At 42.4% G+C, this 16,147-nt stretch overlaps 1 protein-coding gene across 1 annotated transcript in view; it reads left to right on the forward strand.

Annotated features, from left to right (window-relative positions):
• DLGAP1 (DLG associated protein 1) overlaps nucleotides 1–13,448 on the forward strand; it is a 403,111-nt gene extending 389,663 nt beyond the window's left edge. The window contains exons 13-15 of the mRNA XM_026842706.1: nucleotides 4,004–4,095; nucleotides 6,417–6,569; nucleotides 9,468–13,448. Coding sequence (XP_026698507.1) covers nucleotides 4,004–4,095; nucleotides 6,417–6,569; nucleotides 9,468–9,677 — 455 coding nt within the window. The 3' untranslated portion in view covers nucleotides 9,678–13,448. The remainder of the gene's footprint in view (nucleotides 1–4,003; nucleotides 4,096–6,416; nucleotides 6,570–9,467) is intronic.
• Nucleotides 13,449–16,147: the final 2,699 nt, after the last annotated feature.

Genomic DNA, 16,147 nt, shown 5'->3' on the forward strand with positions numbered 1-16,147 from the left:
GGAAGGGACGGGACGGGACACGGACAGCGGGACACGACATAGAGCTCTGCAATCCCAAAGTAGGTCCTATGCAGTTCTTAGAACCAAGAGAATCAAGAATTTACTGCTTGAACAGCACATAGTCTAAGTATTTAAGACCATTTTAAAAGAGAACAGGTTAAGGGTGTTAGAGACAAGGAAATTCACTGGCATGCGTCAATCCTAGAATAACATTGAGACCCCTAATCAAGAATAGTAATAATGAGGAGGCACTCCATAATAGTCAAATTATATCAAAATAGCTATACAGAAGCAGTTTGTCAGAATAGACATAACTGTCTATTTCTTAAAAAGCATCACAGGAGAGAACTGGATTTACAAGGAAGAGAGGTCAAAGCAAGGAGGGGGGATAAAAAAGAGTTCAAACTCTAAAAGCAAAACACGGCAGTACACACACTTCTTCCCCTGGGGAAGGGGTGACAGCAAAGCATATGATGGATGTTAATAATGTTGCTTAATGCATTACTGGAAGGCATTTGGATCCAACAGTGCTGAGTGCTGCCTAGCCTTGTATGGAACAGAAAGCAGACATGAATAACATTATATAGGTGTTTAAATCAGCTGTGATTGCATCTTGATGGGTTGGTATTTTTTGTTGTTGCTTGGTTTTATACGTTTTGTTTGTATCCTATTAGCTCCATTTGAATGTTTATGGTTTTTTTCTGGACCCCATCTCCCTTGCTGTAAAGATTTCGCTGATTCTTTTCTGATGTGTTTTGAGTATTATCTTTACAATTCCAGTTATTTTCTTGGTATTTGGCTTCAAACCTCGTAGGCTTTTCTCCTAAGAAAGTATTGGTCTGTCTTTACTTTTTGGTTTTTTACTACACCTTGGCCTTTCTCTGTTGCATCAGGGGTTTTGACTGAGTAAGTGAAACAAGCACTCCACCTTGAAACACCAAAAGCAACGTGCATTTGGAAACAAAACTTGGGCTATTGATAAGGTTTTGTGCCTTCTGGAGAGATTCAGTCTTTCCAATGCTTTGTCTTTGTGTTTTGGTTTTGGTTTTTTTTTTCCTAACTTCCGTGACAGAGTTGCTTGTTGATGGGTTGCACATTAACAGACAGCTTGCTTTTGAGGGGCAAGGAATCAGTGACACTTGACTAGATACAGCCGCGGCTACAGCAGAAGTGGCAACAATAGAGAACAGCATCAGCATGCATCCCACAGTCAGCTGGGATGATGGTTTTTAGGCAAATAGCCAGTCGCTAGGCAGCCAAGGACAAGGACTTCCTTTTCCCTCTGCTGAGATCTCTGAATATTAAGCTTTTCTTCCCTCAAAGGAAGAGGCACATTCCCATCCATCACCAGCAAGGTGTATTTACATTTCTTCGGGCTCTGGATGTGATTTCCAACTCGGGTGCAGGTTTCCAGGAAGAGCCTGCCTCGTCTTTTTTTTTTTTTTTTTTTTTTTTTTCGAGAGACCGTTTTTTCTCCCCTTCTCAAGTCTTGGGAAGCGTCAGAGTGGCCGAGCTCCAGATGAGGCAGCTGTTCCCAAATATACTCAGTGGGAAGAGTTTTCATAACAATGGGAACCACATGAAAGCTCCCGGAGTAGCTCCTCCTACTATTGAAGAGTCCTTTCAGTTGAGTGGTTTGCATATTGGGTTGCATAAATGACTAGACACACCAAGGGGTCCATTTTCAGCACTGTGCGCATAGAATTAGACACGCAAGCCTTGCTAACAATAATGAGAGTTGTGTGCAAAACTCCCTGCGCAATATGCTGAAAATATTCTGCTTAGTGAATCTTCCAGCTCACGGCTATTTCCTGGCAGTGCTGAGCTGAGTTCTGGGAACAAAATGAAAGTCTGGGCTCTGTGTGTGTTCACAGATCTCTCTCCTATAGTTTCTGAAAAAAATGTGAAAAGACTCTCTCTTCACACACACCCCCTTTTTTTTTTTTTCCCTTTTCTTTGTATGTTTAAAGTATAAATGAACTCCACATCCCACTTTTCCTTCAAGCACCCTTAAGTACCAAGCTTTAAGGCTGCTGAAGGAAAAGCCATTTGCCTTGATGGAGCAGAACACAAATTTTGTACAACTGTGTCTCTGGTTTTAGTTCATCATGAGTGTTTGTGCCAGTTTGCTTAGCATGTGGCTATACAAATGAGCCCCATGGAGAGGCCTTTCTCCTACCAAACACGCTATGGTGACGTTCTGGTCACAAGCTGCCAACATGTACTTCAGCCAGTCACAGGACTGTGAGACACTAAAAATGTTGTCAGAAGGGGTTATAGCAAAGTTTTGATTATTTATTTACTTTTCATTGTGGTAAGTCAGAACACTTAACAGTATTTTCCCAGTGGTGCTCTGCTGACGTTGTGTTAGGTTTTATATGAAAAGTAACCATGCCCAAGGGATGGGACAGAGGATGGGAGCTAAGGCTTGTAACTCTTCTGTGCTCCACCAAAAATTCACTTATTTTCAGCAGGCCACTTGGTCTCTGTTTTTCCTGTTCCTCCCTAACCTGCCTCATGTATCCAGACTGTAGATTTGTCATGTGAGGGCTGGGACAATGCAAGTATCTATAAGTAGAAATGATAGTGAGAATTGTGACACTGTGGCTGCCATTCACGTTTTTCATTAATTGAAGTGGTATTTTTTTCAAATTAATTTAAATTAGTTTTTAAATCAATATTTAACCAGAGAATTGGGGAATAATAAATTGCTTCAGCTGAGAGGGAAAATTAATGAGGGAGCCAGATACATCCATGATGCCAACCTGTTTATTTAAAGACAGTGCCTATAGCATAGTTGTTGGTTTATTTTCCTGATCATTGAAAGTTTCAAACAAACAGGTAGCTGCTTTCTTGCTGACAGCATCAATTTTCTTTCAATCGGCAGTCCCCCAAATCGCCCTCTCTTTCCTGGATTCACTGTCCTACTGCCACTTGAGGCCATGTCTGTCTTCCCGTTCTGTTTCTGCATGCTTGCTTTTTTTTTTTTCACATACACACACACACTGCCCTGGACCAGAATTCTGCAACCCCCCAGGGAAATGCTGGTCTCTGGATGCACCACTGTATGCCTCAGGTTTCGGTAGCGTATTCCCAACTACCCCTTGCAGCAGTAAAACCCCACCATTTCAGTGAGGTTGAATGCAACCAAAACAGTATGAGCTCCTGTTTTATTCAGAGGCATATACTATGCGCTGTCTTCTGGTTCACTGCAGTCCTTCACAGCACTCAGTCAGTCCAAAGAGACTGAAAGTACCCAGCTGTCTGTACAAAGGAGGCCCCAGACATCGCAGGAGCTGGGCTAGGATGCTCTGACACCTCCCTCCAGGTCACCAGCAAGGAGGAGAGGACAGGGTGTGATTGCTCCCTGAAGCATGCCTGGGCATCCCGATTCAAAGGCAGAAGCCACTTCAGATTGTGCTTGTGGAAAATACTCAAGAGGGTCCGATTGAGATTCACTGCCATGCATGAAAATCACTGTTCTCTTTCTGGGCTCATATCGAGCAACACTCAGCTAAATCTGGAAACAAGGTGCCGAGTTGCTAAGCGAGGTGTCAGAAATGCTGGTAGATGCCATGTTTTCCTAACAGTATAGACAGCATCCCGGGGTTTGAAAGCTTCGTGTCCTTGCACAGGGAACTAGGTTTGTATTCAAAGCCTGAGCCTGGGTCACAGTGATGATGAGAAGTGTAAATTCTGGTGAGCTTTCTCTACAGGTTGCAAAAGCTTTTGATTAGACATGTTTATACCACTGTGGAAGTGCTCTTCTCTAGTTACAACTGGTCTCACTAGGGGAATGAGTAAGATGCAGCAGCAGATTAGTATTTTTGCCTAGTGCAGATCTAGCCTTAGATTTATCAGCTTTTCTCTAATCCGTGCCTGAGAGATAACATGCTTTTTGAAAGCCAGAGCTGGCTACTGTGCAGTTTCTCCTCACTTTTTATAGGCTTTTAGTTGACTGCAGCAAAGAAAGTATTGTGACTTACGTTTCTTTTTCTCTCAGTTCTAGGGAAAATTCGAACTGCAGTGGGCAGTGCCCAGCTTCTCATGGCCCAGAAATTTTACCAGTTCAGAGAACTTTGCGAAGAAAACCTGGTATGTAACTTTTCTGCTAGACACTGTTCTGTGCTTTTTTCTAACCCCATGAATAATCATACCTAAACTAGACAGATTTTTCTGACTAGCATGGCAGGTTTTTTCAGTAAAGGCCTTGGTATGAATTTGAGAGTAACTCTGTGAAACTTGGCAGAGTTAGCATGAGTTTCACTGTAGGTTGAGAGCCTTAAAATAATGACGGACAAAAAAGCCTTCAGTAAAATATCACTGAAGCTCTGTTATTGATTTCAGAGGAGCAAGGATCTGTCCCTTGACCTCTGAGTTCAGTTTGCATGGTCACAGAGGTATTTAGGTAAAAGACCTTAAGGTCTTTCAGGGTGGACCAGAAGTTTCATGAGAGGGACTTTCCCATGTAATGGCAATGCAGCCTGTATTAAACAAAACAGAAATACCAGGAAATCAGACACTGAAAGTTGGTGTTTCATGTTCCACAACCCCAATAGTGAAAGAGAGAAAAATAATTTTCCAGAGTGCTAAACAGGCAAAGAGGAAAAGAGCCAGTATGTTATTATTATTACTGTTTGTACCTGGTATATGTTACCACTCATTATTATTATTTGCTATTTTTATGCTGTTAGAAGTAATAGAATCAGAATGATATTCCTGTTGATAAATAAAAATACATTTCATACTATGTATCTAAAGCAATATTTTCAGAAATGCCAGCACTTATAAAAATCTTCAAACTTTTTAATTAACAGTCCATCCATGCATAGTAGATACAATGCATTTAATTCCCAATTTGGGCATAAATTGCTAAAAGTCCAGAAAGCATAGAGCATTATGCTCTGCCAGCATAGAATAGGGAAGGGAAGGCAAACCCTGCGATACTCACTGGAGTATCATCTTCCACTTCAGTTAATGCAACTCTGGAAATCAAGCCCCAAACTAAAATCTGCCTAAGTGGACAAATGCAACAGAAATTGGGTCTGTCTAAAAAGCCTTCTAATTCTTAATAAAAAAATTCAAAAAGCATTCTGGTTGCTCATCTTTGTAAATAAAAGTCTACAACTGGGCAACCTGCTAGTGTCAAGCATTGAAAAACTAGAAATCCAAGTATAATCTCTGGTCACCTTATGAGTCTAAAAATACATTGTTTTCAGTAATTGCTCCTTTGGTTGTATAATCTTTCTATCAAAATCATTTGTCAGTGTTGCTGTGAAAAACACAAACAGAAATTTCTTAAGGCAAGCAACTGACTCTTTGGGTATTTTACTTCTGGTGAGGGAGAAAACTTAAAAGCAGAGTAAAACTTGAGCCATGTAAAACAACATCCAAGGTTCTAATAATAATTTATTTATTTGTTAATAAAAATATATCAATATAATCTTGCGAGGCCACAGCACCCATGAAACCTTGCTGTCTCAGACTGGTGTAGGGATTGCTCAGTATTTACAGAAAAACATGCTTGAAGTGAGCATATGCAACACCTCATTTTATTTGAAGTTTCGATAGGGAACCAGCATATAGATACATAACCTGTAGAAAGCTTTCCCTCATATGAATTTTGCCATCAGAGCAGGGACCATTTCATATATGTCCTCTGCATGCAGAAAATGTTTAGAGCTGGGTTGTGTTGAAGGGACACAAGAGAGAACAGGACCTCTCATGTCACCAGCCTCTGGTCCATGCTGTGCTGGAGATCCTAATGTGTCAGGTGTGTAAAATGGGATTACTGTGCTTCTGCATGTTCTTGTCTGAGCTTTTCACCCTACAGAGGTTATTCTTGAAAAATAAAATATGAAGAAATTGGCCTGAGGTGTATAATAGGCAATTTTACTTGAAATGGTGCGTTTCTGTAGACCTTAGGTTCTCAGAGTGTGGAAAAAGTGTTCACACATTGGTATATCGCTATTTGCAGATGCAGCAAATATACGTTTGCACAGGTATCAGTCTTTTACAAATGTGAATATGGCAGGGAATCCTTCCTCATGAAAGTGAAGAGGAGGATGGCGATTAATTTCTTTGCGGTTAGGATATCCACTTGTGCCCAGGAACATCCCCAGGCAGATCCTGTCACAGGGGACCTGGCACCTGCCCTTTCCCTGTGGTCCATGTCGGGTAGCTGCTGCCTTCAATGAGAGGGGGCTTGCGGGGGCACAGCGGCTCGACACCGAGCCAGACTTCTTGCAAAAGCCCTCTGCCAGTAAGTAGTGCTCCACTTTGCTTCTCTTTCTGTGTCTCACTGATGGCTTGGATCTTCTGAAACTGCTTTGCTAGCAAGATTCGTAACCATTTGCACAAATGCTTTACATTAAGAGGTACTAAAGCCAATGTGGTTTTTTTCTTCTGTTGCACAGAATCCTAATGCACATCCACGGCCGACCTCCCAGGATTTAGCAGGGTTTTGGGATATGCTGCAGTTGTCCATAGAAAATATTAGTATGAAATTTGATGAACTTCATCAGTTAAAGGCCAATAATTGGAAACAGATGGATCCTCATGACAAGAAGGTAGAACATTGTAGATTTTGTATGCTTCATTTAAAACCCTGCACAAATACTGGACAGATTAAATAGGCCTCTGTGTTACAGCGTTGACGTTAAAAATGTGAAATGAAGCTCATATCGAATTAATTTCATTGTAATAACACTGTTTACATAATAATCATCTGGGATATTATCTGTAAAATGTTTCAGGCATATTTTTAAACCAAATCTGTCTTTGTGAATCGGATAATGGGAATGTGGTACTTTGTTAAACTTTACATTTAATCGTATTAGACGATCAATCGTTGGAAGGAACTGCCTTATATATTGATTCTTAAAATTAAATAAATCACATTTACGGTTCATATTATTGCATATAGCAAGAGTTCTAGGTTGTGTTACTGAAAAAAATAGGAAAGCACTGTAACCATCACTGACTTTGGTAACCAGATTACAAACAGAGCAATATCAAAAATATGCCTTCCAAAATGTAACATGAAAGAACTCTTTTTTTTTTTTTTGTCCGTTTGTTTGGATTGTTGTTTTTTGGTTTTGTTTTGGTTTTTTTTAATGGGTGATTTCATAAACAGGTTTACTTTGCTGGTAGTGTTGTTTACCCAAGGTAGCATAAAAATCATCTTGAGCTTTGGTCTTTTTTTTTTAAATGTAGTCTTCTTCTGTCACCATGAAAAACTACCACATCTCCAAGCGTGACCCACATTTCACTTTTCATTCTCATTTGGCACCATTGCCTTATTTTTCTCCTCACTATCCGCATCGAGACATACAGCACTTGGGTGAGCCAAAATACACAAATGTTTCAGAAAAACCTTAAAAGACAGACCCATTCCTAGAGGAATCAACGGTCTAATGTTGCGCTCCTGTAGGTATGTAATTTGATGGCTGAATTTCTGCTGTGGCTGGTCTGATAGCAATGAATACAGCCAACAGGTAGCGTCACCAGAAGGAGGGGGAACATGACTTACAGGTACAGTGGCTCAGACAGGAGTCCGGGCTGCCCCAAGTTATGGTCAGCTGGCTGCCGGTGACCACAGCGGTGTTTTCTTTTGGACATATAACCATAATAATATCAAACCCCATTAATCTTGCAGCAGGAAGTTTGCAAAGGCAGTGCTGGTAGCACTCTCCCTCCTCCTCCGATCAAGACTAAATACTCATTCCTGACTTAGGAGTGCCATGTTCACACCATTTGTGCACACCTAGTGTGTTTTATAGGGGAATGAATGGGAATGTGTTTTCCTAGCTCAAGGTACTGAAGGCAAGTCATTTTCTTATCTTCTTTTTTTTTTTCAGTATCTGTCAGAAAAGGAAGTTAAAACCGTCAAACATGCATGCACAGAAGCGCTGGTATATGGTCTTTTATTAGCTTTTACAGTAAAGCGGATAGGCCGAGTGTTTGCAATTGCAGCAGTAAGAAACAAGAGCTTTCCTTAAAAAAAATGTGCCTTTTCTTTGCTTCTGAAAAGTATTTCAAAGAGTTTCCAACAAAAAGAAGACTATAATGGGTTAAAGGAAGTTAAGTAGTGCTGAAGAAAGGGACCTACAGTAGGAAGGTAAAGATTTTAAAGAATTACACTGACTGTGTTCCTGTTTCAACAGCATTTGTCTATGATTTTAGATGAAACAGATCATCTCCTTTCTTAAAAAGGATTAAAAAAAAAAAAGAAGAAAAACCTTTCTGTGGAATTGATATTTGCAGTTGCCTTTGGCCTTTGCCACTGGGCCCTTTTTAAGCAGCATAGATTAATCCTTGGACAGAGAGAAAAAGCAAAGTATGAATAAGTGTAACTAAGCACTTTTATATTTTGAGCCATGGAAGCTGTTGTGAGCAGCATGAGAGAAAATGAAAAGGCAGAATGAGACCTTTGTAGTGCGATAAAATCCCTCCGCTCGGAGACCATGTTCACAGTTGGAAAGGGATGTAACTTAAAAGACAATCTAATTAACTTGACAAAGTCTTTGTGGCCGCCTGAAATTCAGACCTGAATACACTTTTCTTTTTTGGGAGACATCCCTCTCTGAGGTTTTTTGTTTTTTTTTGTTGGGTTTTTTTGTGTGTATGTGTACATGCACCAGGATATACATAAAAGTCCTCCTTGTTGATCGCATATCTGGAGCTAGCTGCCACCATGATGATTAATGCATGTTCTCTTAATGGTTTTTAAGTTTTTCCTACCAGATTTTTCTATTTATAGCTGATTGTAGCTTGTCATGCCTATTTAGCAGCAGGCTAGAGTTTATGAGCTTGCACAGTTGGACCCAAAGCATGGGATTTTTGAACAGTCATTAAGCCACTACAGAATATATACATAAATATGTGGTGTTTTAAAAAACTATTTATCCTGATGCACCAGCTGCAGGCAGCTAGTTCCCATCTGCATTTGGGAACACCAAAGCCACGGTATCTCCGTGTTGCAAGAGCGCCTAGTGTTATGTACGCATAGAAGAGGGTGGCCTGGGAGTTGGGGCTCTCCAGGGTTCCTCTGCCGAGAGCAGTGTTCGCTCCCCAGCCGCACGCAGCTGCGCTGGCGGTGGGAGGCTGCCTCCGAGATGCTCTCCTTTCCAGTCCCTGGCACCGGGAGGAGACGCCTGGATACCCCCCGCCCTGAGGGAGCCGCACTAAGCGGTTAGCGGTGGGGGCCTCGGCCCTGGCAGCGCCGGGCATTTCACACGCACCATCCCTGTGGAGAAGTAGCACTGCGGCCGGCCCTCCCCTCCCCTTTGCCCTTGCCCTATGGTTATGAACCCTTGAGCACAAAAGCCAGTTCACTGAAGACAGAAAGGCAGATAAGAGCTAACAAACCTTAGGTAAAATGTGTGTTCTAACTACTGACGTATCCTAGTTTTTCCCGCCTTTCCCTGAGAAGCTGTATAATGCCATTAACCTTCTGCTTTGATCAGGAGAGAAGGGTCCCTCCTCCAGTGCCAAAGAAGCCATCGAAAGGTCAGGTGCCACTCATACGAGAACGCTCTCTGGAAAGCTCGCAGCGTCAAGAGGCCCGGAAACGGCTGATGGCTGCCAAGCGCGCTGCATCGGTCCGCCAGAACTCAGCTACCGAGAGCGCCGAAAGCATTGAGATATACATCCCCGAAGCCCAGACCAGGCTATGAAGGGATCCAACCAGGAGGACTCTCTCTGGCAAGACAAGCCTCATGTATAATCTGCCCCTCTAGGCTCCTGCTCAAGGTCACTACGAAGTATTTGTACCTCCTCCTCCTCCTCTTTCTCTCGCTCTCTCTCCCCTCCTCTCCCCCTCCCCTCTCTCTGTACGCAGCCACCCCGATGCTCCCAGTGAACTCCACTGCCGTGGCGTAGTTGTCGGTCCTCCGAGAGATGTCCTTTAATCACCCTTGCTTTCTGAAAGTTCGCCCATGTCATCACAATGCTTTGTCACATGTACTGATGCTGCCACTTTGCCTCATGTAAACGAGTACAATCTTTTTTTTTTTTTTCTGTTTGAAACAAATAAATGCAGCGCTCAGACTTCCACACACCCACGCACCTGTACAGTAGATGCTCCGTTTAACTTACTCATGATCTTTAGTTGACCTAAAGCTAGTCTGTTACCCGGTGTACAGCAATATCAAACTGTAGGGGACTTTGGAAATTTCAGTCATGCAGGGTGATCCTTTCGGACTCTGCCGTCTTCCTCACAAAAGATGAAAGGAGCTATGACTCGGATTCCCTTCTTTTTATTACTGTTTTTTTTAAAGCAGATGGCGCACTTTATTCTAAACCTCTGAATCACACCTTCTCACCTGAATTTAAGGAGTCACACAAGGGGAGGGGGCTGGGGCGGGAGTGGGGAGGGGGTAAGAAAAAAACACAGCTCTGGGAGGTGAAAAAGTGGAAGTATATCCCACAGGTGAGATGGCAAGGGATAGAAAAGATCCTGTGGAAAGATACCTGCACACTCACAGCTGCACAAACTGCCTCATTTTTATTTCATCAATCACTACTTAAACATTTCAATCAGCAGAAGATTGTAAATTCGATCTTCCAGGGAAATAATCTATTTTGAAAGGCAATAAAAGAGTGAAAAGGAAGGAGATAAGAAGCAATGACAGTTGAAGAGATAAAATAAAAGAAGGATTTTCTTGTCCAAGTATTAAGAATTTTTAAAATTGTACTGTATTGTCATTTCCTCTTGTATTGTATTGTATGGATTATATTGGTTAAAAAAAAAAAAAGAAAAAAGAAAAAAAGCTTGGTTTTGTTGATGTCTTAATCTCGGTGGGACCATCCGATCTCACACGTCCACGCAGCCACACACGGACACCTGTAGGCGAATTTCTGTACATGGAGCCTCTGATGCTTTTCCAGGCCAGGCTTGCTTTGCTCTATCCACAGCCGGTTGTATGCTACAGTTTAGACTGCTTATCACCCAACAGTCCATATCTAGGAGTAAGTTTCTAATGCAGCCTCCTCTTAATAGTATAAAATACCCATTTGAACAAGAACAATAACGTATTTTTCACAAGTTATGGGATCAATATGAACTTAATTTTTTTCACAACAAGCCTTCCTACCCCAGCTTCTGCCATTGTTTTGCAATCACGAGAAATATGCATCCCAAGTAGCTCAATAATAGTGGGGGGAAACGGCAGACAATAGGGCTGGAGAGGAGCCTGAGAGGTCAGCTCCTGCCTGTCTGTCCCCCCCAGCCACCCCTGGCTGAGGCAGGAGCTTCTCCTCCAGCTCCTCTGAGGAGGAATGATGCTGACCACGCCGCTACCGCAGTCTCTTGTGCCAACATTAGGAAAGCTGTGTCAGGCATGTTGCTGAGAGCAAGCTGTGTGCGTGCGTGTGAGTGTGAGCGTGTGTGTGTGTGCGCGCACACGTGTGCCTAGCTGGCACGTGGTGCTGACAGCAGAATTGGCATGAACTGGTTTGGATGATGGGGCTGGTCTGGGGCAGAGGAGCGCTGTGTGGCCCCCGGAGCGTGCGCAGCCCCGCAGCGATGCTTTCCGACCCTGCCGCTGGTCCCTGCGCGCCCCTTGCCCCGGCTGCCAGGGCAGGGGTACACGGGAGAGGAAGGCAGGCTGCTTTCTGCTCCCGATGGGAACAGGCACAGGGAGAGCCCCCCCATGGAGGGGCACAGGGTGCAGCCACTGCCACACGCCAGTGCTTGGCTGGCTGGGCCCGTAGCTGTTAAACCTGTACGGACCGTCCAACCCGTGAAAAAACCCGCTGCGCGGGTGGCATAATTCTGCACCTTGCACTTGAAAAGCATTTAAAATTGTCATCAAAAAGTTAAGCTCTTGCTAAAACTATTCATCGAGATCATGCCAGACAGCTTCTTTTCCTACGACATCATAGCCAGGTGCTAATTTAATTTTATTCAAGAAAATAGGAGAGGTAATAGGTTCTGGCACCAAGCATTTTCATGAAAGCATACTAAAACCACTAGAGAATTTGCTACCTCTCAAAGCCATTGATATCTGAGCTATGTCTTTATAAACAGGGCACAAATATTTACTGCTGTGGTTTACAAGATAAGGGCTAATAATTTAATATATAAAAGACTTTTAACTAGCGTAAGCAGAAATCCAGTGTAACCCTAGAGTGCTTTGTGTTACAGGAGCTTCGAAAGGTTTGACTCTCTAAGCATTTGAATACCAGTGTATTTGCTAGTTTTGAAACACTGCGTTTAACTTTTAGCAGCAACGAAACATCACCGTGTTTGCAGTATGTAATAGTGCCAACTGCCACTTTTGAGCATATATAGTCATAGGAAGTATTAATTATTTGGAACTCATTTGTACTGAAGTATTCAAAGCAGTATCCAGGTGAGAGTCCACAACTGTGTCGCAGACTTCGTTTTGTGAACGTTATACGAAAGATGAGTTAAGACTTTGGTTGACAAGTGGCTACAGAAATTTATATCCAGCAAGGTCCCCCCTAAAAAAGCAGCAAAGCGAAGACTATCTAGTCTTGTACACTACAAATTACTGTATTTGTATATAATAGAATATTTTTCCTATCTATTTTAAATGAATTTATTCTTAGCTGAATGCCTGTTAGTTCATTTGGTGCTGGAGAGGGTATTAGAGTGTTTGCTTAGTTTTTTAGCAAAATATTGAAAATACAGCCAAGACCAGAAAATATAAAATAGGATAATTCTGCCCCTACAATGCCACTAGTTAACCACTTGACTCATTTACCCACACTAATGCTAGAATATTTGCTCTATCATCTGTTTTAGTATAATTTGTAACTATTTGGGTTTAGTCTAACCTGCCCAGTGTATATTAAACATGCCTATCTTCTGTTTCACTTTGGGACTTAACTATTGCTTTTTTTTTTCCTTGGGGAAATTTTAGAAAATGTTGGTTTTGTCTCCTGCTTCAAAAGTTAAAAAAAAAAAAAAGAAGTATTTATTATATTTTTTGCAGATGTTTCCATAAAATTCTCATATCTTTTTGTAAAGAAAGATGAAGAAATGGATTAAAGCTTTTTAATATTTGAAAAGGTAAATAGAAATAATTTATTTGTAATATATTTCAGTTTATTTATTGGTGTTCCCTTAATGCTTTGATGTGCACTATCACTTTGATTTAAACTGTATCTTTGTGAATTTATTGGTTTTTTGGTTTGGGGTTTTTTCTTAAGGAAAATGGTCAAATGCATATTTTAAGTAACTGGAATGTAAATCACTGGCCTACCTGCATTCCCAAATGTGATTTTAAAAATGTTTATGATTTGAAACAAAAGACACAAATTTGAAGGCTTTTAGACAGAGGAGAGTGTTTTTATGGCTTAACAATTTGAGTTTCCATAGGATTATCTATCTGGTTTGTGTGTGGACAGGAAAATGTAAATAGATGAATGTTTCCCATAATGTAAAAAGAGCAAATTAATAAAATAATTAATGCACTGCTTGTAAGAGCTGTGGGTTTTCAATGTTAATTCATTCTCCCTGAACTGCCAAGGCGTCATTTGATGTGGTCAAGGATAAAAGCATGACAAGCAGAATGTTTCTCTTAAGCACTCATTGCTTAAAACCAATCCTGCAGTCTCATACGAAGCATGCCACTGAGCACCCTGGAAGTGCTCATCTGCACACTTACTCACAGGGTCAAGGTTGCTGTGATCAAGGCCTTGAGCCTTAGCAGAATCTTCAAAGGCACTTCTGCATGGAGCTCAGCCAAACCCCGCTGAAGATGTCAGGAGTTATGCTGGTGACTTCAAAAGAAGCAGCAAGAAACCCCCAGACTTTTTCCCCTTGCTGGTTCCCTTCATCTTGCGCTTATCTTCAGCAATGGCTGAAACATGGGGGACAAAAGAGATCCCTGGCAGAGATAGCTGGCTTTCCCCACTGGAATCCTGCTTCCAGATGGGGTTTCTCCCAGTACCTAAAATAAATAGTCACCAAATCCCACAGAAGTATGTCCCAGATTATGTTGTTCATGGCTAAATCAGCATTTAAACAGGTTCTGATTCAGTCTGTAGAGCCTAAGAGTTATATTAATAGCATGCCCAGGCTGCACCACGTACCGTCTGCCCATGCTGAGACCCTCAGCACAGGAAGATTAGAATGATTTGTGCCAGGGATCTATAGGCAGGGAAACTTCCGCTTAAAGGTTTATCACCACTGAGATGAAGGGATTTCTCTTCATCTGCTGGAATTTATGTTTTCGTTGGTCACTGATAAACTGATGCACTAGGGATGGGAAGGAAAAAAAAAAAAAGGTTTGTTATTTAAAAACCTTTCTGAGGTGGCTGGTATCTTTTTGTAATGAGAATAGATCAGAGGGCATAAAATAGCAGATATATTTCAAGCTTTTCTGGGGCAGAAGACTGAAGTTCAAACCATGGTTCATAGCCCTGTCGTTCACGCGTGCTTAAGGTAAACTTTATTTATACTCAATGTTCCCTTCCAGATCACATCATGAGCCTTCCCCACAAGCACAGCTTGTTGTCTGTTTGCCGTAGTCTGTTCTCTCCTGCTAGACATTTATTTTTGCAGCACGCAATAGATAAATAATACATTTCAACCATCAGTTTGGAGCATGCTTACCTATATGAGATCTGTTGAAAGTTGGTGTTGACTTTGAGCTGACATTTTTGATAGCAATTAATAATAAAAATATCGGCAGCTCTGCTGCTATTGGCATTTGTGGTTGGAGTCTTAGGTTTATACATGATTTGGAGTGCAATACCTAAGTGAAGTTCTCCTTTCCCACTATGTGTCACATAACGGGGTTGGGTCAGCCCCACCGGCCTGTGATGCACAGGTGGACTTGCACTGAGCAAACCTGGGACCAGCACCCACAGTTGAAACATACTCAACCCCTTTCCCTTTAGTCTGATGCCAGTGACCTAGAAAAAATTGCTGTCCTGCCGTGGCAAGCTCATTCACCACCATCTTCCCTTCCCTGTGCTTTTGTACATGTGGGGGAGATTTTTATGGTCCCTCTTCTGTGCTGCTGCTCAGCCGCTGCTGTGACAGGAGAAGGTAGCTGCTATCACTTGACTCATCAGGATGCATTTGGATGCCAGGTGCAAAACATGGCGTGACTGGCCTTTTCAGCCAGCGGTCAGGCTTTCCCACGCTTGGGTCCCATCGGCGGGCAGCATCCTTTTCAGTAGTGTGGGTGAATGAAGCAGGTCCTCTGTTGCTCTGTGAGTCACACGCCCGATCCGCAGCGAGACAAAGGGACGAAGAAAGGAACAGGGCTTCCTGGTAATTGTGTTTTTCATGGTTCTCTTCACTGATCCGGTAACAACATAATCACAGAAATTAGAGACAGAAAAGCTCTGCTGGGGCATTGTGTTAACACTCTGCCAGTTACAGATTGCAATCTACAGGGCTGTGGCAGGTAAGTCATCACCTCCCTGCTTGTGCTCCACCCAGGGGGAAAAAACAACACATGAAAGGAGAAAAAAAAGAGATATATTAAAAAGCAAGCTGTGACATTGCCACCACTTATTATAGGCAACTCCTGGTGCAGAGGCCTTCATCATATCCACTCTGTGCTGAAAAATCTCTGTGGCGGGGTGCCGGGCTTTTCCTTGTTTTTAGCCAAGCAGAATGGAAGCAATTATGGATTTTGCCAGCTCTATTCAAAGAGGAGAAATACTGAAGAATTGCAGAGCCCCTGGAGAAGGCAACTGCTGCCCAGACCCCAAGCCACACCAACAACGCTCTGCCACGTTTCAAAGCTCTCAAAGGTTTGGGGAAAGGGATGGGCCTTGCCTGGAGTTAAAGCAGTGGGACAGAGTGTGACGGATGTTTTATGGGTATCAAATGCCTCACAAAGGTAAGATAAGGCACTTGTGTAAACAGCCGTGTGCTGAGGCAAACATCTTAGTTTGGAGATGGTGACTAGGGAGCCAAGAGGTTGAATAGCAAAAGGTAACCCCTTCCAATCTAACTAACCTTATTACCCAGTGGGAATGTCCAGCCTATCGCTTATCCCTGGCTTTTAACTAGAGTTAAAAAGTCATGTCCTTACAATAGTATGGCTTTTTTTTTCTTGTTGTACTGGCTATCGGTGCTCAGAATTGCAACCTGGAATCACTTCATGAGTGTGTGTTCAGCACTGGATTGCTGCAGTCCTTGAACCAGAACGGTGAC

This window comes from Athene cunicularia, assembly GCF_003259725.1.
Source record: "Athene cunicularia isolate RWA chromosome 2 unlocalized genomic scaffold, athCun1 chr2_part1, whole genome shotgun sequence".
NCBI classification, from domain to species: Eukaryota; Metazoa; Chordata; class Aves; order Strigiformes; family Strigidae; genus Athene; species Athene cunicularia.